Source organism: Leuciscus leuciscus (assembly GCF_965113295.1).
Source record: "Leuciscus leuciscus genome assembly, chromosome: 2".
Taxonomy (NCBI): Eukaryota; Metazoa; Chordata; class Actinopteri; order Cypriniformes; family Leuciscidae; genus Leuciscus; species Leuciscus leuciscus.
The window spans coordinates 49,874,871-49,900,916 of NC_138726.1; the positions used below are offsets into that span (position 1 = coordinate 49,874,871).

Here is a 26,046-nt window from a genome sequence, read left to right on the forward strand (position 1 = left end):
GAAAACTGTGATTATTTATATATATATATATATATATATATATATATATATATATATATATATATATATATATATATATATGTATATGTATAATCACATTTTACAATTCCCATCTTTAAAGTCGCCTTAGTCAAAATGGACAATTCTCGTTTTTTATGAAAAACTGTTAAGGGGCGGGACAACCTGTCAATCACGTGAGATCGACCAATAGCAAACCACAATCATCCTATCAATTGCTGACAGACATAATCAAGTCCCGCCCTACGTTTTTTCTTGTTCGAAAAGCCTTTTCACTCGTATTTATATCACAATACAGAAGAAAAGACTATCGCAGTTCGCAACTTCTGTTTAATTATTGATGACATATTGAAGAAGATTCTTTGAGCTAAAGGTTATATCAGAAAGGTAACGTGTTTAAGTGATGCAGTTGAGTTCACTTGTTGGTGATTTTGAGTTGGTTAATAGTTTCAGTGGAGGGATGTTTGGAGGAAGAGGGTGTAATGGAGGGGTGGTGTGGGGGAGGTAAAGAGGGATTCCCTCATCCACTGCTGACGGAGAACTGCCTATCCAGCTGGTGTCTCCTCCCCACCCCCTTCAGCTGGTGTGTGTGTGTGTGTGTGTGTGTGTTTCAGACCGGAGGCAGCTGCCCTCAGCGTGGCACAACACTAGCGGTGAGAGCTCGGTCTGTTTTACTTTCTCTTTCTCTCAATCTCTGGTTCCACCATCCACTCCATCGCTCTTCTCAAACTCTCCTTCAGACCTGCTTCATTTGAACTTCTTCCTTTAGCATGGATCTATCCTCCTCCTCCTCCTCTAAAGCTCTCTCTCTCTGTGGATGGTTGTGATGGATGCTGCTCTGATGGATTGTAAATGGGATCCGTGTGTCTGGACGGCCGGCAGGTGAAGTTAGGAAGATAAAGGGTAGAGGAAGATGAGTGTGATGCTGTGGCGCAGGGATCAAAACAATCACAGCATGAAACTGGTAAAATACTTCCTTTGGTTGTGGGCTTGAGGAGCTGTTGGGTAGACTTGATTTGTTTTTTTATTCAAGTTTTGATCTAAACTTTATCAATCATTTATTGCATCAGAAAACCATTAATTATTTTTTGTTTATAATTGTATATATATATATATATAAACTTAAAAAAGAGCAATATACTGTATATAAATAAATAGTAATAATAATGGTAAATAATCAAATAAAAATGGTAAATATTTAGTAAACTGTCACTTGATGGACTACTTTTAACAAAAAAAATATTTTATTTGTTTATTTTATCATTACTTTTTGTAATATTTTACTAATACATAATATATTATATTATACGTTGTTTAGATTTTTCTTTAGTTATTTGAATCTTTCAATCTGACCCTTTGCAAACCATGCATTTTCTATGCAAACGTTGCGCTTGTGTTTAAAAAAAACAAAAAAAAAACGTTTTGCATATTTTGCATATTTCCAGTGACTTAATATACTTGTTGTAGGTCCAAAAATTCGTAGCTTCTGGTTATATTTTGTCTCTCCTGATTGAACCAGGTTTTTTTTTATGTTTAACCGTGTCTTTATTGCATTTAAACTTATTTGGGATTCATGACTTGTTGTTTATATTCACATACGTAGTGCTAGAAAGCATATGATTGTTGTTGTTGCATATGATGTTTTCTATTACTAGAAAACCTAGACTGCAAGGTTTCACTTATTGTGGATTTAAGACCTGTTCAGAATCACATTAAAGGAATAGTTCACTTCAAAATGAAAATACTGTCAGCATTGACTCAACCTCAAGTTGTTCCAAACCTGTGTGAATTTCTTTCTTCTGTTGAACACAAAGGAAGATATTTTGAAGAATGTCGGTAACCAGACAGTTAATGGACCCCATAGATTTCCATAGTAGGAAAAATTGCTATGATACAGTGTTTACATTAGACTTTCTGACAGGTTATAATAAAGCAACAGTTTAGCTTATGAAGAATTCAGTTTTATTTCTGCAAACACCTTTCATATTTTCTCCCCCTGCACACCCAACACAGTCTGTTCTCTAGCTTGTGTCCTGGTCTTATCCTCTGCACGTCAAAGCCACAAAGGCAGGCCGCTTATTGCTTGTCTGGAGATGAGGTGATAAGGGGAGCTGTTTAATTATGTATTACATGTGGAGCCCAGCACAAGTGGCAGGGCACTGAATACGTTTAAGGTCGGATGTGTGTATGAGAGAAGGAAGGGAAGGGAGGCTGAAACGTGTCAGCGTGACCCGATAATATCAGCAGGGAATATTGCAGTGACACCACGAATGAAAGAATCGAAGCACCTCGCATTCGTTCATTCGCTTCATCATTGGACGTTTTAAATATCCTGGTCTGTGCGGCTTTTCAAACCCGAAGGAGAGTGAGATGCACATCTCGTCTACGTTTAATTAGTGATGTCCAATCTAATCCAGACTTCATTTCATATACTCTGCGGATTGGTCCATTTGTGCAAATTAAATTGACCACATCCAAGGACTTTTACTTCAGTTATTTTAACCGCTTCATTGTTTATTGATTTTTAAAACGTTATGAACTGTTATGTGAATTGCAATATGGGAGATTTTTAAAAAGAGCTCCTGATTTACTATCGAGGGTCATCAAACATTGACCTCAGAGGTCATTCCTAAATCATCTATGTTTTCCTTTCACTTTTTTTGTCACCTTTAACAGTATTTTTTATTTCAGCGTTTATTGTTTACATTTACGAATCTGCCAGACGCAAATTGTGTTGTATGTATTTTCCCTGGGAGTTGAACCCATGACCTTGGGTCAGTTTAACATCAATATCAAACATATGCCTTTTTAAATGACTGTTTATTGAGAGTGAACAGGAAGGACACTAAATAAAATAGTACTATGGCATTACCATATTTATTTACATAATAATCCATGGTTTTGGGACATATGCCTTGGTGCTTTCATGTTTTTAGACATGCTATGCTAGTACCATTGCATTCTGGAGTACTATTGTATGTAAATACCATGGTTCAATAATTGTAGTACCATAATAGTGCCATTTGATAGCATTACCATGGTACCACCACAGCACTTTTTAGTATAATGATACAATGATGAAATCTTTTGGTATAAAACTATGGTACTTTCTTATATACCATGCATGGTACTAAAATGCATGTACCATGGTATTTATATTATTGAATTCATTGTACATCTAATACTATCATAGTAGTTCTATGGTACTTGTCACCAAGCCCCCAACAAAAATAGTGTCCACTGTCACTTTAAATATTTAAATATTTATCAACAATGTTCACGGTTCTCTGATGTTGGTTAATGGTCACATGACATTCAGGTAAACGCATCAAATATTTTAAATATAACATATTTTTAGCAAGTGTTTTATATTTTATTATTTTTTAACTATTTGTTCTAATTTTACATTTGAATGATTTGATTAATTATTAGTTTTTCATCATCTCACGAACCCCCTGAAGTTCTCACGGAAAGCCGTGTTGTAAGGGAACTGGATCAGGACATGATGTAGTCTGGATTTGAACCTTCATTTGGAGCACATGGTAACTGTTGAATACACTGGTATAATGGAGATTTTAGAGGTTATGAAGAGATTCTAGTACTCTGAGAGGTTATATTACATTGTGTTTAGGGTTTAAGCAGAAGTCTAGAAATGTAATTCTTCATATTTCAGCTGAGCAGGAGAGTCAGATGATCACGTATTCATACAGCACAGGCTGAGCGGACAGCTGTCTGGTGAAGGTGAGGAGTAGTTAATGGTGTTTAGCGTCCCGCTGAGAAGACAGACCCGCATCACCCCGTCTGTTGGAGCTGACGGCCTGGATGAGTCTCATGGCCCCGTCCCTGCAGATGGCAGATTGTGTGAATATGTTGAAACTAAAAGTGAACTGTTTATTTTGAGAAGCACAGCTCGAGTGTCATCAAGTGGTGCGTTCTTGTTTTCGCGCAGATGGCGCTGAACTTTCGGAGCCCTCATTGGAGAAACGTGTCGAGTTCTTCATCTTGAAAGCAGCACTTGTGCGAACGCCGAAAACATTTCCTGTTTTCTGTTTGGTCTGAATGTGGCTCTTAATCCTGATTGAACTCTCACAGTCCCAGAGGTGGCGTTTGGCGGCGCTCACATTAATCTAGTTCTCGCGCTTTCATCTGGAAACCACAGACATCTCAGCAGTCAAGAGCTGCTCTTGGAGCTTGTCATGTTAGCACAAGGCCAAAGCCACTTGAAGTGCTTGTGGTGCTCGGAAAGCCACTTGCGCAAAACATGTGTGGACTCTACTTGAGTTTCTAATTTTAACGTAATATTTTTTACATTTTTTTATCATTTTATTTCATCATTATTCACCATATTTTAATTTAATTTTACATTTTATTCACAAAATACACTGATATTAATTATATATACAGTATATATATATATATATGTGTGTGTGTGTGTGTGTGTGTGTGTGTGTGTGTGTGTGTGTGTGTGTGTAATTAATTAAATAATTAATTAATATCAGCATTTTTTTGCAAATACAATTAAAAATGTAATTCAAATATGATGAATAATGATGAAAAATTATAAGATAAAAGTCGGGAAAAAACTAAAGTTAAAATTAGAAACTAAAATTATTTTTATTGTATTGTACATTTATTATTACTGTATATATATAGTTCTATATTCTATTGTTCTGTATATATATATATATATATATATATATATATATAATGATTTAATAATTGTATTTACCCTTTTTATTTTATATTACTTTTTAATTAGATTTATCCTGCATGTTTAAGAAATTGGAGTTATCAAGTATTTTGGATAGAGTTTTTGGATAGAGTTTAGCTTAATTTTAGCGAATTGGATTATTTGAATGGTTTGTTTTAATGCACTAGTTGAAATCACTGATTCATTTGATTGATTTCCCGCCAGGCTTTTTACTCATTTTCTGTAGTGTAATGATTCTGAATTAGTGTATATTATAACAACATTAATATATACTGTGTATATTGTTCTATATTATATAATATTGTTCTAAAAGAGTTAACTCTTTTATGTAATCTGGTGCTAATGCTGTTAACTTAGCATTAACAAGTAACATAAGCCATCCACAGTTAAACCTATAGCTGATACTGATAAAAACCAAAATACTTTTGCTGATATACATGTCATGCATCCCTAAGCAGAACTGATGTGATATACGTGTGAGAATCACATGTATAAATTAAGGTTACCATCTCAGCTACTATGACTGTGTTTTACCGACCAGATCTTTTTAATATAGCCAGCTAACAACCATTTTTTCAATGATAATATGATACTTTTGGTTGCCTAGCATAGGTTAGCACTTTTCGTGAAGTGTCTATTAAATGGCTGCTTTTATTTCTGCAATCTCTCTGACTGAGAGGCAATGCTTTTTTCCTCTGTCATCTTCATGCTTTTGTGTGGTAACCGTCTAAAACGGTCCATTCTCCTCCAGGAATTGAGGTTTCCTTTCCCCGATGGCTGACAGGATGGCTAATTTAACTATGCCGAAATCTGATCACAGGCTGAGGGAAAACACTTAAAAGCAGGGCACTTTTAGGTCACACGGGGAGTATAATTACGGTTTCGGGGTCATGGCAGAGATGCAGAGAGCGGGGCATGAGAAAACTAAGGACAGACAGACCTTTACAAAAGCATCCAGTGTGTGTGACTAAATTTGATGAACTACGTCTGTTTGAATAGTAATGTGGGTAAATGCACATCTTTGTCTTGGGTGCTCAGAAGATGCTTTTTATTTTCCCTGTCTGTCTGGACGAGAAGCTTTAATTGTGCACTGTTTCTTTCTGATCATTTAGGGGGGAAAAGATCTGTGATCATGGCCGTGTCCTATAGTGTCATCCTCTCTGTTTCATTCTCTGTTCTCAGTTTGACCCTGTGTGTGTGTGTTACTTATTCCGCTGTCAATATATTATTATTTTGGTCAATTTCACATTCTCGTTTTAATAATCTAAAAGATTTTAAAGAGCACTTTTTAAGCCGTTTTACTAAATTTTGATTTTGTTTTTGGGGTCTACTCGAATAGGTTTTCATGTTTCATTCTACACAGCATTTTCACATTTTTGACATTGTTGCAGCACCTCTCATCCCAGTCTGTCAGTATCGCTCTGTTTAGTTCCTGTCTCTATGAAGCCACTCCTTCTGAAAGGTGCAGTGTGCTCTGATTGGTCAGCTGGACCAGTGTGCTGTGATTGGTCAGCTGCTTCGAGTGCGTTTTGTAAATGTCACGCCCCTCACCATAACCACGAGTTTTAACACACTACTAACGCAACTCATGCCTTGGGCGGGAATTATTTCAATGAGGATTATTGTGACGTGTTCGTTCCCAGAGGAAAACTCAAGACTACAAGCGAGGTGTTTGTCGGAGTTCAGAAACACTGCGCACTGATATAGAGAATAACTCCCTGTGGAGTGACTTTGTAACTTTGCAGACATTTTTTATACTCAAACAGCAACATTACACACTACAGAAAGTTTAAAATGTAAAAAGCATAATAGGACCCCTTTAACCCAATGCTAATAAGCAGGACAAAGGCAAAGAGGTGGATATTATTTTCCCATAGACCATCTCTCTTGAGTGGTTTTCCATCTATTCAGCCTAGTAACAATGACTGTCCTAGTTATGGATAAACCTTTAACATTGCTTTGTACTTTAACGGCTTTACACACAACACCGTGTGATTAATATACGCCATCAAACCTCTGAACACAATGCGATACAAAATCCTCCACTCTTATTTTATTGAAATAATTCATTAAATTTAAATGTACTAATATTTGCTAATTTACTAATATGTTTTTTGGCCTTTATTGTGCAGTACAGACAGAAAAATACAGTATGGGTATAGCGAACAAGTTTTAGACAGTCTCTATTTTTATTTATTCTTAATATAGCAAGCATTTCCACTTCAAATGATGAATCACCATTAAACATCAAATACGTAATGCATTCACATCAGCCAAATGAAGGGGGCGCTCTCTGTTCCCATGACATCATCATTGATTACACTCTCCGCCTCAAATTGACTCCCTTTGACCTCAAGAATCAATCACTGCTCGTTCACTTTCACTAGGGGTCTTCATGTGTCCTTCAATCCTCTGGACAGCTCAGCAAAGCAGCTCATTATTTCTCCATATCTCAAAATATTACATAGAAAACATATGTTTTTGTAGAACTTATAAATAACTTAATCATGTTTGTGGCAAACCAGTATACCAATATTTTTTTATTATTATTTAATAATAATAAAGTCTATTGTTCAAAAGTTTGGGAGTTGTAAGATGAACAACAGTAAAACAGTAAGATGTTTTCATGTTTTTTTAAAGAAGTCTCTTATGCTCACCAAAATGCTGTAAAAAGGGAAATATTTGTGAATGTAAAATATTTTTACTTATGCAATAAAAACAATAAAAAAACATATATAAAAAAAATTCCTGTGATGCAAAGCTGAATTTTCAGCATCATTACTTTGTGCTGCTTAATATTGTTTGTAGAAACTGTGAAGCATTTCCAGGATTCTTTGATGAATAGTATTCAAAGAATAGAATTATTTATCGAAAGGTTAAAAAAATGCATTTATTTGAAATAGGAATATTTTGTAACATTAATAAAAGTTTTCACTGTCCCTTTAGATATAGATTTAATGCATCATTGCTGAATAAAAGCATTCATTTCTTTTTAGAAACATCTGCAGCTAAGAGGAAACGTTCTGGCAAGGTTCTCTCAAAGTTATAAACAAACTTTCTTAATAAAATGTTTTTTAAGAGTTGTCTTGAATAAGGTTCTCAAAACATTAGCACAATTTTTTTTTTTATACATCGTTCATGAAACGTTTTAGATTGGCGTTCATACATTTTTTTTTTTTTTTTATGTTATTACTTACTTCTGTAGCACTTTATTTTACAGTCCTGTTCCAGATGTACATACTATTATGTACTTATAATGTAAAAGATACATCATGCAGATGTGCTGGGACACAAGTGGAACCCTTATTACTATGAATTGAATGAACATTCTGGTGAACATTTAGAAATATTTGAATGGACTTAATGGAAACATTAGAAAATGTTCTTTGATCATATTCTTGTTAGCTGGGCTCCTGATCCCAAACTTTTGAACGATTGTGTGTATTTAATTTTATTTTACAAAATATCCAGGATATTTACATGCAGATGGATTTCAGATCGATAGTTCTTGATGAAATACCGAGATGTATGGTACATCAGCAAGTGGAGCCTCTTGACTGCAAGATAATGAACATTAGGGTCAAGTTGGAGTGACCCGGAAAGCTCAGCCAAAGGAAAGATTACATTTGCTTTAGAAATTGAATTTGTAGGCCGGTTAGAGTAGAGGAGCATAAATAAATGAGGCATCTGTGATCTGTGTGTCTGGCCGTGTGCATTATTAGATTAGAGCTCTAATCAAGACACTCCAGAGGAGAATTACACACTTTACACCACTCTGGGACACAACACAGATGGCAGGAGAGAAGACTGGCTTAACTTCGTATTTTAATAGGAGGAAACTGAAAGGGATTTTGCATGAGATCATATGCTGTTCTTCAGATGAAGACCACCGTTTGTGCTGCTGTTCAACCTATTTATGTTTTGTGAGTTGCAGGTCTTGATTCGATGGTCTTGTATGATTTAGCACTAGCCTTGATCTTTGCATTTGAAACTTGCTGAGGGTTATGTTTGGTTTTTGGGGGGATGTGGTGCAGAGGGGGTGTTTGGACCATCCGTCACCCTTCTCACCACCCCAACACACATTCCTGGTAGTTGTCAGCACCTCTCGAGTAGCCGTCAGACCTCCCACATGCTCTGCTTCTCTCTGCGCATGTAGAGCCGATGTGCATGTGTGTTTGCAGATGTTTGTGTACATATACATTCTGTATGTGTGTGTGAAAAGACAGTTTTAAAGCTTTACTTGACAACAGTAAACCTTTAGAGACCAATATCAGCTAGATGTGTTTTTAGTGACTGAAGCAGGAAAAGAAGCGTTAGTTTTGGCTACCACTGCTAGGTTTCCATCCAAAGTTGTGAATTTAACTTATGTGCAAATTTGACACTTCTGAGAGGGAATTAAACCAAATCATTCTGGTGACAGACTTTGGCTCAGGCATTTCAAAATGATCAAACCAACACTTGAGATGCTGTGCGATTGGTCCGCTGGCTAGTCCGGTTATCCAATCACATCCTCTTTTGAGGAAAAGTCACGTGAGTTTTTTGTTGCGCATCGAGGAATGTTTCCTTCATAGTCTATGCGCATATCTAAATAATGTATCCGCCTCAGTCGAGTGGAATACAGTTGTATGCGTATTTTTTAGTATTGATGCACATCTTGGCATTTCCAAGCAGCGTTTTTTTTTGTTTTGTTTTGTTTTTTATGGCAAAATGCACCAAAAAATGTATGGAAACGTCGTCTGTATTTGTTGCATAAAACTTTGCATTTCTTGATATTTGGGTCAGTCATAAGATCACGACTTACAAATATATTTTTGAAAACAATTAGGAAATGAAAGTAATTTGCAATCATCAAGAGTAAAACAGATACGGGACTCCTACTAAATTATTTATTTAGGATTATTTAGATATTTTATTAAGTTTATTCAATTGAAACATAGGCTATTCTTATAGTATTCTCTGTTTATTCCTTTAGGATTATTTGCTAACTATTATTTAAATTATATTAAATTGGGGTTTTTTTGGACTAGGTGAAACAGTAATAATCTGAGATGTCTCTGCCTCAGCATTCGACACTAAGTGTGACATGTTGACACGTAGAGTGAGGAATATCTTAAGCAAACGATGCTCCAGAATGCATCTCACAGCTAAAATTATCCCCCCCCCCCCCCCCACATCGCTGACTTGATTACAGGCGTGAGTGTCGCAGGACGTCCTCTGGGCTTCAGTGTTTATGAGCGCGCTTCACCTGTGAAAGCATTATGGCTCTGAACGTGAGGATGTACGTCCCAGAGAGACGCCACAGCAGGTCGTCCGGCCACCACTACAGAACGGTGAGACCTCACTGCTGTGGAGATATCTGTAGGCAGTCAGCGGGGGATATATTTACTGTAGATACAGACCAGACCTACCGCGCAAGTTACTGCAAGCTGAGCCGAAGGACTTTTAAGATGTTTGTGGGTTAAGATTAGGACTGGAGGTTGCATCTAAAGTTAGTACATTTCAGCCAGGTCAGTGAAATATAAAAAGCAACAAGTGGCAAAAGTATATGACTGGTCAAGTTCTGTGTGTTCTGTATCATTCCATTGGCATTTACTTATATTAGCCTATACAATTTGTAAATCTTTCTGGTCTCATTGAATGTTATTCAAAAGAAAAACTAATTGTTGTCTTTTACGTCAAGTCATTCCTCACCTGATAGGATTGAATCAACAAGAATTGAATTGAATTGAATTTTACAGATGAAAGTAATGTTTAGGGGTCAGATTAGGTAGAAAGTGCTTGTTTACTTACTCTTGAAGCTATTATTCATTATTCATCTTATTTATTTATTTTCCAAATGCTGTTCCTAAAATGTTTTAAAATATGAATGCTGGTGTTAAAGATTTTGCTGAACAGCAGTTACACTACTGTTCAAAAGTTGAGGGTCAGGAAGATTGAATGTTTTTGAAAGTTTCATATAAGGCTGCATTTATTTAATCAAAATATGGTCAAACATTATTACAGTTTAAATAACTTTACTATTTTAATATTTACTTTTCAGCATCATTACTCCAGTCTTCAGTGTCACATGATCCTTCAGAAATCATTCTTATATGCTGATTTACTGCTCAAGAAACATTTATTATAAAAATCAATGTTGAAAACAGTTGTGCTGCTTTATATGTTTGTGTAAACCATGATGATTTTTTTGGTCAGAGTTCTTTGTCACAGAAAGTGCACAAGAACAGCATTTAGTATTTGAAATAGAAATCTTAAATGTCATTTTTGCTTAATGTAATTCATCCTTGCGGTATACTTTTAAAGAAATTAAAATAAAATCTTACTGATCCCACACCTTTGAATTGTAGTGTTAGTCCACAAGAGAAACTAGTAGCAAACCAGCCAGAATCAGCATTGAAATGCATGCTAGTCTAAGGGCAGTTATCTGACCTAACGTTCACCTCAGTAAATGATCTATTGTAATTACTTTAAAGTACTATATTATTTAAAGGCCTCTCTCTTGTGCACCTGAATGTAAGCTCTGTAGCTTCTGCATGTCGTGCCTGTGGGAACAATTCTGTGTCTGTGACTAACACGGGCCGCCCTGTTATTAGTGTTTGACATGACAGCCTTTGTAGTTGAACAGTGTTCAACCTCCCCGCTTTGAGTTTAAAGATGAGCCCAATTGACAGCTGTTGGTAAATCGTTGAAAACTTACACACTGAGGAAGCCCGGGTTTGATATTCCCCGTCTTACTCACACAGGTAGTTAAACACACTCATCAGCAAATGCGTGCAAGAGCCACCTGTTCGTTTGTCAACAAATCACCCCTCAGGAACGTCTGTGAACTCCGAGAACAGCTCATACTCGGGTCAAGTGTGTGTGTGTGTGTGTGTGTGTGTGTGTGTGTGTGTGTGTGTGTGTGTGTGTGTGTGTGTGTGATTAACACAATATTCTTACAGCAGTGGGACTGAAGTGTCCTCAGTAACTCAGAATGTAAAGGTCAGTCTATTTCACAGCATAATGTCATCATAAGTGCTGATTCAGAGGGCATACAGTATATGGAGGTTTGTTGTTAGTAATGGCTTTCAGTATGGAGGAAAATATCTCATTGGAGATATTTCATACAGATATGTTAACTTCAAAAGTCGTTTTTTATTTTACACATAAAGAAATGCACTTTGGGGTCGGTAAGATAAAAAAACAAAACAAAAGAAAACTCTATTCTGGTCAGCAAGGCTGCATTTATTTATTATTGAACAAACTGTGAAATAATGTGAAATGTGTTCTGTTTTTATATCTTTTCAAATGTAATTTAAATAAATAAATAAATGCACATTCAGAAATACAGCGTTTAATAATTAGATGCTTTCTGTTGTGGAGAAAATGAATAATATAAGAATATGCCTGGGAATACAATAGAAATCGGGATCCAAACACTTTTGATTTAAAGGAGCCGTATGTAAGATTGTGGCCAAAACTGGTACTGCAATCACTTTCAAATTACTGTAGAGCGGTGTATCCCCTCCCCCTCCCCTCTGACTCGAGGTTGCCAGATAGGCTGCAGGATCCAGCAGGAACGTAGGCTGCTACGTAGCTGTGGTAACTAGAGCAGAGCTGGCAACCCGGATGCCGAAACTCGTAGTAGTCTGATGAATTCGGTTCGAGAGTAGAGATAAAATCCCGAGGCACACACGCACACTAGCACACACACGCAAGGTCTCTCTCTTGCTTCCGGGAGATTTTAACTGATTTGCGGGCATCAGAGAGCCGTGATCAATATGCGGGAGACTCCCGGAACTTCCGGGAGACTTGGGATGTCTGGTGATATAAGTATTTGAAATGAACATGATTTCTTAATGTCTAGTGACATATCAGGGCAATTTTATGATTAATTGAAATACATTTCTTACATACAGCTCCTTTAATGTGATTACGCATTACATGCCAAGATCCAAGATCACTGACCCTTCAGCCAGTGAAACATCAAAAATGGTACTGCAACTTTAAGACATTGATACAAATGTTAACATGGTCTTAATGCTGTAAAGGACTAAATAACAGATTAACTAGATTCAATACTGGTACCCATTTCTTTTGGCATGAAAGGTAGTGTTTACATGGCGGTGACCTGGTTCAGTCTGACAGATAGTGTCATCTGTAATTTCCTCAGCATTACTTCTCTTTTGTTGCTTGGAGGCATGTTTACCCTTACCTTCACTTCACTGTCTTCCTTAGCTTTAATCACATCTGACTCACTTAGCCCACTAAACTTCAAAGCATCAGATGGATAGATATGTACATTTCTCCACTGCATTGGTCATTTCTCTCTGTAATTATATGGGCTTTGCGGGCCGTTTGAGTATAGATGACTCCAGCGAGAGCGTGTTTATTTTGATGGTACAGGGACTAAGGGTGCACCTGTTATTTCCCATCTAGGAAACTGATTCCTCACATGAGTAACACTGCAATAATACCAGCAGTCTTTATTTACTCATGAAACACACCACACATGCTTTACAACCCCCATGTGGGAATGTGTTTGAATACTGCCAGGCCTTTGATTGTGTGTGGAAAGCCTGCACCTCATACGACAATAAAACAACTCTCTAAATCATTTAAGTGCTGTCAGTTGTGTTGTTTATTTGGGTATATAGCCTATAGTATTATTATTATTAGTTCATTGAAAGTGTGATGTTGAAGTGAATTGTGATGTTGAAGTGAAAAAAAAAAACACATTTTCATACCTAAAAGAACATGTAAAAAAGACAAAAAAAAACCGTGTTACATGTCAGCTTTTCCTTTATTTTCCATTATTTGGGCATCTCCGTGAGTTTTAATGCTCGTTGCACGACGTCTTTTCCGCTTTCCTTATCTTGTAACGGGACGCGGGAATGTTTTTTGGACAGCAAACAACACATGACTCCTTTCAAACCCATTCAGAGGTTTAATTTAAGCTCCCTCGGGGTCTCCCTCCTCCTGTCCCAGTGAAGGGGCTTTTCTGTGATGTCAGACGGGAGAATTCGAGCATTATTAGCGCTGAATAACTTGAATAAGACACAATGGAGTTGGTTTGAATAGAGCGGAGTGACGCGGCGAGGCGAGGCGCTCAGTCTTCACCAAGTGGCGGTTACGTATGTCGTCAATCCCAGTTGTTTGAAACTTTTTTGATGGATAGATTTATAAGCGAGGTTTCTCTTCTCGTCTTGACAGATCTACACGGACTGGGCGAATCACTACTTGGCCAGGTCTGGACACAAGCGTCTGATTAAAGACCTGCAGCAGGATGTGAGCGATGGTGTGCTGCTGGCGGAGATCATCCAGGTTATCGGTGAGCGATTCACTTTCTCTAAAACAGGCAAAAACAATTGAGCAAAGAATTTCTGGGAAAGATGTAGCCTACATAAATTGCATAAAATATATTTCAGTTAAAAAAATTTAAGAACATACAATGCTATAATTAGTATAATTTGTTCGCTAATAATTACTTTTTATTTAATTATATATATATATATATATATATATATATATATATATATATATATATATATATATATATATATATATATATATATATTGTAAGCTTAATGCATTAATGTTACATAGATTAATTATTTAAAAAAATACATCACAGAGTAGGCTATTATAAATAAATAAATAAACTGTGATGTGATTATATATGTATGCATTGTATATTTGATCAGTAGCCTACTCTCGAGTTTAAAGCATACATTTATTATTATTATTATTATTATATAAAGGATGATATTTTGCTTCATTCATTCATTTATTTATTTAGATTTTCTTGTGTTCCGTTTATCGATTTATTAGATTAGACTAAAATTAAATAATATTGGATGGAATAATATTACATAATCAAACAATTTAAAATAAAAAATACAGAGTAATATAAATACATAATTTGTGACGTATTATATATACATGCATTTTTCACTCGCGTAAATTTTTTTATTAAATTATATTTGAATTTTTTGATCCCACTTGAAAACGAGATGATTGATCTCCAGGGGTTTATCCTCAAGAATACATTTGTTTTTATTTATTTGTATTATCAGCAATGCTTTCACCTTTTTCAGTCACTAATATTTTAAGTGTGATCAAACTGTCATGGCATACTGTTAATTACCGCAGTAGATCCACCCAATTGTAATAGGAGTTTTTATTGCTTTAATGCTATTTTCTGAGTGCTCAGTAAGAAAATTGATCCTTGCGATTCTTGCCATGGACAAAAATAGAGTTTTTCTTTACCTCTGTCCTCTAAAAATATGTTGTAAGAGCCGGAAAGAATTTGGTTTCTCAACAGCAGAAAGTGCAGTGTTGTGGGGTAAAGTGGTGTTATATGACTCATCATTGTGGTCATCCCACTTTGTCCTCTTGTCTTCTCTATATCTCATGGGAATGACACACTGGCCAATTGAACCTGAAACCCGACCCAGTCTGACAGACACAAATGCTGCAGGCAACCAATGACACGATGCTTCACATATTTACTTTTTTTTCATATTAAAGGGAGCTGATGGCTTTCGACCAAAAAAGTTTCAAAAGGAAATTTTTAAATAAGAAAATGTTTGGAATGGTGACAGTAAAGATATTTAGAGCTCACGCCAGTTTACAGGGCCCCCAAAAAGTCTTTGGACATTTAAAATGTATAGAATCATCAATGTGATTTGTTTTAAAGAATGATATGAATTCTGAGCTCTAGAATTTATTTGCAGATGCCACTTTAATATGTTTTTAGATCTAATGCAATGAAATGAATGCACTCTTTAAGTATTTTGAGGACCAGTGTATAGTTTAGACCTCTAATGCTGACCTATATACTGATAAAAAAGTGATTAAATAAAAAATTATTTAGAAAACATGGCCATCCAAATGGGGAAAATTGTGATGTTTATTTGATGTTATATATTATTACTGTTATTTAAAATTGTGATATTGGTATGTAAAAAAATAAATAATAATTGCAATTAAATTATTCAATGCATATTTAATTGTAGCTTAAGTGTTTCAAATCAAATAATGATTATATAACAAATTGTTTAGAAGACATGGCAACCCAAGTGGTAAATGTTGATGGTCATGTGATGTTATATATTTGTATTTATTTATTTCAAATTGTGATATTAAAATGAAATTAGAAAATACCATGGTATTTGCATGTTCGCCAAAAAAAAATCATGGTATATGTAAAAAAAAAAATTAATAAAAAATAAACAAATATATTTATATATATATATAAAGAATAATAGAAATGAATTCTGAGGTCTAGAATGTTTGCAGATGCCATCTTGATATTTTTCTATCTAGTTTTGATATCTCAAGCAATGCAATTTGTGGCTTACGTATTGTATATAAAATAATAATCAAATAACATTATAAAATAAGGATCAAATAACAAATTGTTTAGAAGTAATGGCATCCCAAGTTGTCAATTGTGACGTTATATATTGTTATTTTATTTTAAATTGTGATATTAAAGTGAAATTGGAAAATATCATTGCATTTACATGTTGGTCAAAAATATCATGGTATATAAAAAAATATATAAAAATTTAAAAAAAGATCAATTATATATATATATTTTTTTTAAGAATGATTAATTAATTTGTTTGCTGATGCCACCTTTTATCTATTTTTGATATATATATACGTGAAATCAATGCATTCTTGAATGTGGTTAAAATATTGTATATAACATACTAATTCAACAACCTTATAAAATAATGATTAAATAACTAATAATTTCAAAGATGGCCACCCAAATGGTCCTCCTGTAGTCACAGAGTCCCTCCACCGAGACAGAGCGTCTCAGATGTCTCTGTCTTCCATGCTTACTCACCTGACATCTTACACATTCCCAACACATTTTCCCACAGCGCAGGAGGTAAAGGGATTCCGGCAGGCATGTAGCTGTCATTGTAGGCGTGTGTGCAGTTGTCATCTGTGAGCGAACGGCCCAGTTTCAGCTGCCGTGGGGTGAGGGGGGGGGTTTGGGCTGGGCCCGTCGGGATGCAGTCAGTCACCCTCAGGAAAACCCCAAAGCAGTCGCATCCCAGCAGGCCCTGCCACACAGTTGCTCAAGCTGGATCTAGTTTCCACACTAGGGGTCAAAACTCAGAAAGGACATACTGCACTTCAGGCTTACCATTAAGGAAACCTGCCAACTTGTGTTCTTATGTAAATTAATTTGTCCGTATTTCTCTCTTTTTTTCCGGATACCGCAGCAAACGAGAAGATTGAGGATATTAATGGATGCCCTAAGAGTCGTTCTCAGATGGTAAGGACTTGTTTTATTGTCTTCTGGTTGGTGTAATTTGTGATAATTGGAGTATATGTGTTTTAAAAGGCAATGGTATGTCTGTCCAGGGAAACACTAATATATTGGACGTTCAGAATCGCTTTCTCACAGCATGCTTGGCGTACAGTATGGACTTGCACTTTAATACTGTTATTTTTGCTTCTCTTGCGGTCTTTCTTTATAAACATCTGGGGGTAGTTTGGCAGAAACTTAAAAAACTCCCGAAACCATCAGTAAATGTATAGGTTTGGAGGAAGCACAAGCCCGATTATAGACATAAAGAGCTATTTTAGCCAAGCCTAGCTAAGCAAAACAAACTGTAGAAGTCTGAGGATCACTGGTATCACACATGAGCAGAGAAGCAGCGGTTGCTTTTGACATGTCTCCATTACAAAGGCAGCTGTCAAGCCTGATTGGACGCAACCAAGGAATCATTTTCAAAGGGCTTTTTTTATGGCAGATTGATCCATACGTGCGTTTTGTTATTTCTAGAGGTTTTGGATAGTAATGCCCCCGTTGAGGCATTGCTCTTGTTTTGACAGTGATGAAACCCAGCTGAAACCAGCGGATGTTGGGTTTGGAGGCTGGTGTGCTGCGATCTTTGGCCAACTAGCTTCACTAGAAAGACAATGCTCCTTTAGTTGATAAGGATGGGAATCGCCAAGAACGTAAGGATTCTGTAGTTCACCCATGAATGATCGTTTACTCACCCTCATGTTGTTCCAAACCTGTATGAGTTTCTTTCTTCTGTTGAACACAAGAAGATATTTTAAAAGATTGTTGGTATTGGTAACCAGACAGTTGATGGTTGCCATTGACTTCCATAGGAGGAAATGAAATGCTGTGGAAGTCAATGGCTAAAAAAGAATTTGGGCTTCACTGGTTGCACTGTATGTTTACACTGTATGACTCCTAAGAGTCAGTCTTTTAGCAGTCAGTCCACACTGGTCGCTGTATGTTTCCCAATAGCTATGTTTCCATCCACCTATTTTTATGCAAATTTTGGGATATCGCATAAAAAACGCTGGATGGAAATGCCAAGATGCGCATAAATTCAAAAAAATTTGCATTAAAAATCGGTTGAATCTGATAATTATTTTATCTGATAAGAAGACATGCACATAGATTACGAAGGGAACACATTTACCGAATAAATCCCTCGATGAGCACCTAAAAACTCAACGGAGTCAAATTTTTCCTCAACGGAGGATGTGATTGATTGGATACCCGGACTAACCAGCGGATCAGTTTCATTGCACGACGGCATCCCAAAGTCTGTCCTCAGAATGATTTGGTTTAATTCCCTCACGGAGCGACTCACGTGACTGCGTTCACAAACACCAGGCACCCGAACGAAGTCATTTATGATGTAGGAAAAAAGCTGCAACTTCCATTTTTATTACAAATCTTTTGCGCCAATTTCCCAGGAAGTGACGATTTGGTTTTCTAGAACACATGGGATGGAAACGGTGCTTTATTCGCAAATGTTTCATGCGATATTCAAATTTTGCGCATATGTTAAATTCGCAACTTTGGATGGAAACATAGCTATTGCAAATGCGACCGAATAGTTAGAAAACTAATGTATTTTTGGAACCTAATATTTTGAAAATCAAGATATATTTTTTTTATTAGGGCTGCACCGATATTCAAATTTTGGCCGATTTTTCTTATTGGGTCTATAATGATAACATTACAAATTAACGTATATTGGCCGATACCAATATGGTGGCTGATATATCGTGCATCCCTATTTTAAAATAAAACTGTTCAGATTAAGTACTAGTACTCGTCTCCCAGCCCTAATGGTTGACCAGCTTTACAAAGAACGTTTGCTGGTAAACAGATGTGAGAAGTAGATTAGGAGTTTTGAATGGCTGGGGTCTGATCTCTTTTACCCGTCTCTCTCACTGACTTCCCCTTTCTCTGGCTCCATCAATTAGCTCCGTCCCCTTAGCAGCAAATCGCACCATAATTTACTACTTTTAGACACACACAGCCTTTGTGTTCCCATTTTCTTTCCCTTTTCCTTTTCTTTGCTCACAGCTTTCTCTCGTTCTGTAGCTGCGTGAATTCTCTGGTCTTTTGAATTTGGTCATCTTCTATATCTCAGCCGGTGGTAACTGTATAAGCATGTGCGTATATGCACTTTTTTTTTGTATGTCTCAGCAGGCATTCTGCATCTCAATGCAGTTTTACTGTGTGTGAGTCAATCTGAAGCTGTTTAAATTCCAGCGTGTGTATTTGTTTATGTGCTTGTGTGTCTTTAGCTAGGAAGCAAAACACTGCTGGAAGCAGGTGCAAGCAAAGCCATTATGCAAATATCATCATTGTGTGTTTTTATCAAGAGCGGGAATTGCACAATCGCTCAGTGAATGGGCCTCTGGCAACAGCTTACACTGGACATAATAGCACTTGTGTTGATTAGCATAAAGATCCATTCGGTTGAGGAATATCTCTGTAAACGCTAATTGCTGACATGATACTTAACCTCAGCATTGAGATGGGTAAATATGTAAACACATTAAACTAATCAATGGAGGTATTTTGGCTCATATTGTAAACTAGGGAATTTAAATGCATTGTCTCACTTGCTTTGGAGGACCATAATATTTGATGCAGCTCAGCATATGTTAACTTTTAGGGAACATTTTTTGAGTGCTTAGCATGAAATGTGCTACGCAAGCCGTTTTACTTCCATAATGCATTAGGAATGGGTGTTATAGTAGGGCCTTAAGAGGGCTTGGTTTAAGAAAGTTGTTTCTAAGGTTGAGCAATTAATTACAGTTTGATGAAAGATGGTGAGTCATGCACAATAAGACCAGTAAAATAAAACAAACCAAACAAACTAATGGTAATGATTTTATGTTTTTGAAAGAATTCTCATAAAGGCTGCATTTATTTGATCCAAGATACCGTAAAAACGGGAATATCCTGAAATATTATTACAATCTGAAATAACTGTTTCCTATATTAATACATTTAAAATTTAAATTTATTCTGTGATGCAAAGCTGAATTTTCAGCATCATTACTCCAGTTTTCAGTGTCTCATGATCCTTCAGAAACCCTTCTAATATGCTGATTTGGTGGTCAAAAATATCCTATTTATTATCAATGTTAAAAACAGTCATGCTGCTTCATATTTTTGTGGAAACTGTGATAATTTTTTTTCAAGATTCTTTGAGGAAGAGAAAGTTCAAAATAACAGTATTCATTTGAAATCGCTATCTTTTTGAATATCTTTTGTAAAGGTCTTTACTCTGACTTTTCATCAGTTTAATGCATCGCTGAATACAAGCATTATTATTAAAAAAAGAAAAATGTTGTTACCCTAAAGTTTTTATTTATTTATTTATATATTTATTTTTCCTGTAATTGATATTGCATTAAGTAATTCACAATTGTGTGTGTGTGTGTGTGTGTGTGTGTGTGTGTGTGTGTGTGTGTGTGTGTGTGTGTGTGTGTGTGTGTGTGTGTGTGTGTGTGTGTGTGTGTGTGTGTGTGTGTGTGTGTATAGATTTGGCTTATACCAAATGCCCTCACTTGTATAGTGAAATATTATGACAACCGACTAGTGAGGACATTTTACTGGACCTTGGCATATAAATCAGCCAAAACATGTTTTATATAAATCTAGTGTTTTGCACATGTTTCTTTGATGGGTAGGTTTTGGGGTAGGGGTGGGGTTAGGTAATAGAAAATATCATTTTCCAGATATAAAAACAATGGAAGTCTATACAATGTCCTCAATAATGTAGTGAAACAAACGTGTGTGTGTGTAAGATAGCCATTCTTAGTTCATTTACAAACTACCATTTATGTGAGCAGTTTTTGAGCTATGTAAAGCACTTATCGCTGTACTATCAACTGCTTAAAACCTTTTCTAAATAAACACGGAGTGTTAGTTTCTATTTAAACAATATATTTGTTACCCCTGGATATTTGGTGTTCATTCGATAGCCATTTTATCAGTCTGGGCTTGGGCATCAGATTCTCTCGTTCACCTTTGGGATTGTTTTTACACCTGTTTGTTCCGTCTGATCCCTTTTAGACCATCTCCTCCTCCCCTTTAAACCACCCAGCAGTGCAGACAAAGCAAAGCAAGCTGCTCGCTAGATACGCTGCGTTTTATGTCCAGGGCTGTTGACACAGGACTGCTAAAACACACAGGAAATCTCAGTGTTGTAACTTTACTGCTGGTGCATATTGACACAAAGATGGTTGCTTCAGCTGAGTCATTCTCTGCTCACATGTCAGGTGGATGTTAGCAAAGCAGAGCAGAGCACTTTGAAGTGGGAGAAATTACTTTTTAAGGACAGAAAATGATGGGAGAGGAGAGCGTTGAATATACAATAGGCCTTTATAGCATGACCACTTTTCTGAACTCTCTTGTCTTTTGTTTTGTTAGTTAAGGGAATGAATTATAAGGGGAATGATTGGCACGCTAATCCAATTTGGTTGTCTGTCAGTCATCACAGGAGGTTTTTTGTGTGGGATTTGTGCTCAGGATGTGGAAGGAATCAAAACTCAGGCCACATTCTTTTGAGGAGGCGTCCATCACTGCTTGTGTTTTCCTCTTCTTTTTCTTTTCATAAGTGATAAAAGTTGGACAAAGTTCATCATTTGTGTTGAGTAATTGTGAGTGTGAACTACCGTAAAAATAAATATATATATATATATTTTACGGTAGTTCACACTCACAATTGCTCAACACAAACAATGAATTTTGTCCAACTTTAGAATTAGAATAATTTATTTTTTTAAATATTTTTTAAAGAAATTTACGGAGCCACTAAAGGGACCTTTTCAAAAATGACTTTTACGTACTCACGAGAAACATATCTTGTGCTCACGAGAAAGTTTCTTGTGCGCACGCGATTGTTTCTCGTGCGCACGTGATAGTTTCTCGTGAGCACGCGATAGTTTCTCGTGGGCACGCGATAGTTTCTCGAGAGCACGCGATAGTTTCTCGCGAGCACGCGATAGTTTCTCGTCCGCACGCGATAGTTTCTTTGCAGGCGATAGTTTCTCGTCCGCACGTGATAGTTTCTCGAGAGCACGCGATAGTTTCTCGTGGGCACGTGATAGTTTCTCGTGAGTACGGTGAAAGTTTCTCGTCCGCACGCGATAGTTTCTCGTGGGCACGTGATAGTTTCTCGTCCGCACGTGATAGTTTCTCGAGAGCACGCGATAGTTTCTCGTGGGCACGCGATAGTTTCTCGAGAGCACGCGATAGTTTCTCGTCCGCACGCGATAGTTTCTCGCGAGCACGCGATAGTTTCTCGTCCGCACGCGATAGTTTCTCCGCACGCGATAGTTTCTCGTCCGCACGTGATAGTTTCTCGAGAGCACGCGATAGTTTCTCGTGGGCACGCGATAGTTTCTCGAGAGCACGCGATAGTTTCTCGTCCGCACGCGATAGTTTCTCGCGAGCACGCGATAGTTTCTCGTCTGCACGCGATAGTTTCTCCGCACGCGATAGTTTCTCGTCCGCACGTGATAGTTTCTCGAGAGCACGCGATAGTTTCTCGTCCGCACGCGCTAGTTTCTCGAGAGCACGCGATAGTTTCTCGTCCGCACGCGATAGTTTCTCGTCCGCACGCGATAGTTTCTCGTCCGCACGCGATAGTTTCTCGTCCGCACGCGATAGTTTCTCGCGAGCACGCGATAGTTTCTTGTCCGCACGCGATAGTTTCTCGTCCGCACGCGATAGTTTCTCCGCACGCGATAGTTTCTCCGCACGCGATAGTTTCTCGAGAGCACGCGATCGTTTCTCGTCCGCACGCGATAGTTTCTCGTCCGCACGCGATAGTTTCTCGAGAGCACGCGATAGTTTCTCCGCACGCGATAGTTTCTCCGCACGCGATAGTTTCTCGTCCGCACGCGATCGTTTCTCGTCCGCACGCGATCGTTTCTCGTCCGCACGCGATAGTTTCTCGAGAGCACGCGATAGTTTCTCGAGAGCACGCGATAGTTTCTCGTCCGCACGCGATAGTTTCTCGTCCGCACGCGATAGTTTCTCGAGAGCACGCGATAGTTTCTCGTCCGCACGCGATAGTTTCTCGTCCACACGCGATAGTTTCTCGAGAGCACGCGTTAGTTTCTCGTCCGCACGCGATAGTTTCTCGAGAGCACGCGATAGTTTCTCGTCCGCACGCGATAGTTTCTAGCATGCAAGCGATAGTTTCTCGTGCGCACGCGATAGTTTCTCGAGAGCACGCGTTAGTTTCTCGTCCGCACGCGATAGTTTCTAGCATGCAAGCGATAGTTTCTCGTGCGCACGCGATAGTTTCTCTAAGCATTCAAAAATGCTTAAAATTCTCTGGCAACATTGAAAACTGGAGTAATGTCTGCTGAAAATTTGGCTTTGCTATCACAAATTATTAAATTATTTTAACATTATTTTACACTGAAAGTAGTTTTTGCACAGGACACATTTTAATTTTGCTTTATTATACTTTACTATACAGGGTCTTATCATAAAACAGTCAAATGTTACAGTACCTCCTCCATCAGTTGCTTTGACCTTATTACTTATTTTGAGATTTAAAAAAAAGGCTTCAGCTTTTTAATGATATTATTATGTTTTTACTACAAGCTGAGATATAATCATTTAAATGTAGGGTGACATTTTCCTTTTTTCTTTTTCTTTTTTTCTTCAGTGCATAAAACTAATGTGTTTCTGGGTCATAGTGACTCTAAATTATGTGTTTGAATTGTTTTCTTTGATGTTTCGCAATAAAATAGTTAATTGTATGAAAACATAAAGTAACTTTCAGAACTGAAAAATGCATAACACATCTTTTTGACATTAGACAGACACATTTGAGCACATGACCACCACATTTACACACCAACAACACATATATTATGAAGTTATAAGGAGGAACGAGGATTTTGGAAAGGATCCCAAAATGTTATCTGAGAGGCTAAAGTTTATCAAACAAAATGATTTTAATTAAAAATTAAACATTAAACATTAAAAAGCATAATTTGACAACTTTAAAGGTTAGCGTCCATAATATTGATGGCATCAGATATGTTAGTTTAATTGATTTGATTCTAATTCAATTAATGCACAAGTTTATTATTTATACAGTATTTACTGCCATTATATAAAGAACATCACATGACCAGTTCCCCTGTCAGTCATCACCTTTAAATACACACATTCTCTCTCTCTCTCCTCAACTCTAACTCACTTACACATAAACACACTTACACACAAGGAGGAGTTTATTAGAAAACCAGTGGTGATGAAAAATATAATGACAGAGAGGGGGGAAAACAACCAGAGGGAGAGATGGAGACATATAATAAGAGAGAGTTAGTGTGGAGGGAGTCTCATATAGAAGGAATGTATCCGGTATATGTTCACATGTGTGCGTTTAAGCATGTTTATGTGTTTGAGACAGACAATAGTTCTGTGTGTGTGTGTGTGTGTGTGTGTGTGTGTGTGTGTGTGTGTGTGTGTGTGTGTGTGTGTGTGTGTGTGTGTGTGTGTGTGTGTGTGTGTGTGTGTGTGAGTGAAGGTGTTTGTTTAGCAGGCCGTCTCTGCCCTGTTGTGTTAGACACTATAGAGCCGCTGAGGAACAGATACACTCCTACAGTCTCTCACAGGTAACATGCAGCGAGCTGAGAAGCAAATAAAACACTCTTTCTTCAGGTACGGCGTCGTATTGCTTTAAGGACTTCCTGGATTGATTATTGACATAGGATACTTACGAAACGTGGAGTAAGAGAGAATTCAAAATGCTTTTATATTGTTATTCATGATATAGAGATGTAAGCTGCGTATAGTCTGTAAATGGGAAAACAAAGAGAAACAAAGCTTCTTTGTGTTTTAATTGTTTCAGTGTTATGGAAAAGAACTTACATGGCATGTTCGGAAAGTTTTTAACATTATTTTAAGATCTTTGGCCAGTCAAACATTTTGATTGAGTATTTCAGGCCGTAAATGTATTTGGAAAAAGCTTTAACAGAAGTGCATTTTTATCATTATTACTGTTTTTTTGATAGAATGAAATGTATTGAATGATATTTGGCCGTTTTGAGATTATCAGCATCGATCGAATGCTTGGCTATTTTTTTTTTTTACAGAGGTTTGACTTCCTTTTGTCATTTCCCAACATCATACTATGAATATTTTTTGCTTATTAGAGTATTGTAAGATTCGGTTAGTAACATTCTAACATCCACATTATTGAAACCAACCGTGGAAGTCGATTCTCCCATACATTACGCATTAGTACATTTCTGTGGCTTATAAATACTAGCGTGTGTTTGCTTTCGGTTTAAGTGCTTTTTATGCTCTATGATCAGTTGTTTGCTTTTATTCCGGTAGGTTCTGATTTCTATTGACCCAGTGAGTTTTTAATGCTGCTATTATGAGAGTGTCATTCAGAGTGGCGTTTGCTGTCATGCATGACCTGCAGACCAACAATCACAGAAGACAATGTTGTAATATTAGAGCTAAATTGCCCCACACCCCATTTTTTTAATGCATTCATATTGACTTGATAGAATATTATGCCTTGTAATTCAATTCACAGAGAGAAAACAAATTATAGATTCCATTTCACCCCTCTCTCTGAGGTATTTTTATTTAGAAACGTTATTTTTAGTCCAGGATGTCTGGAATGTGGTTCCTTCAAAGGTTCAGTGGAATCCAGAGCAGATTCTTTACTCACGTTTCTATATCTCCCTTGACCCTTCAGACCAGCAACTGTTAGCTGACAGCAACTGGGATATAGTCAGCGAGGCTGAAATGTGATGCTATAGCTGACATAACTGACGCGTGTGCTGACTAACCCATGGCAGATGACCAGGTCTTTAATACAGAACATTGGCATTAAATCAAAGTGATGCTCTTAATTATGTGGTGGCCTCAAAAATATTGCTTTTACATATTTTACATACTTAAATCTGCATCTTTTTTTTATATTTACCCCCCAGGGTGTTATTTACCTTTATAAAGGCCTTTAAAAAAAATGTATGCATCATTTTTCATGTCTTAC

General features: G+C 37.0%; 1 protein-coding gene across 9 annotated transcripts in view; it reads left to right on the forward strand.

The window, feature by feature from the left end:
• nav2a (neuron navigator 2a) overlaps positions 1-26,046 on the forward strand; it is a 206,573-nt gene that overhangs the window by 117,556 nt on the left and 62,971 nt on the right. For 8 of the 9 annotated variants that reach the window (XM_082157208.1, XM_082157210.1, XM_082157213.1 and 5 more), the window contains 2 exons: positions 13,922-14,039; positions 16,954-17,006. In XM_082157208.1, coding sequence (XP_082013334.1) covers positions 13,922-14,039; positions 16,954-17,006 — 171 coding nt within the window. Of the gene's footprint in view, positions 1-571; positions 983-13,921; positions 14,040-16,953; positions 17,007-26,046 lie in introns of those variants that run through there. The other variant, XM_082157215.1, reaches the window with a different exon arrangement.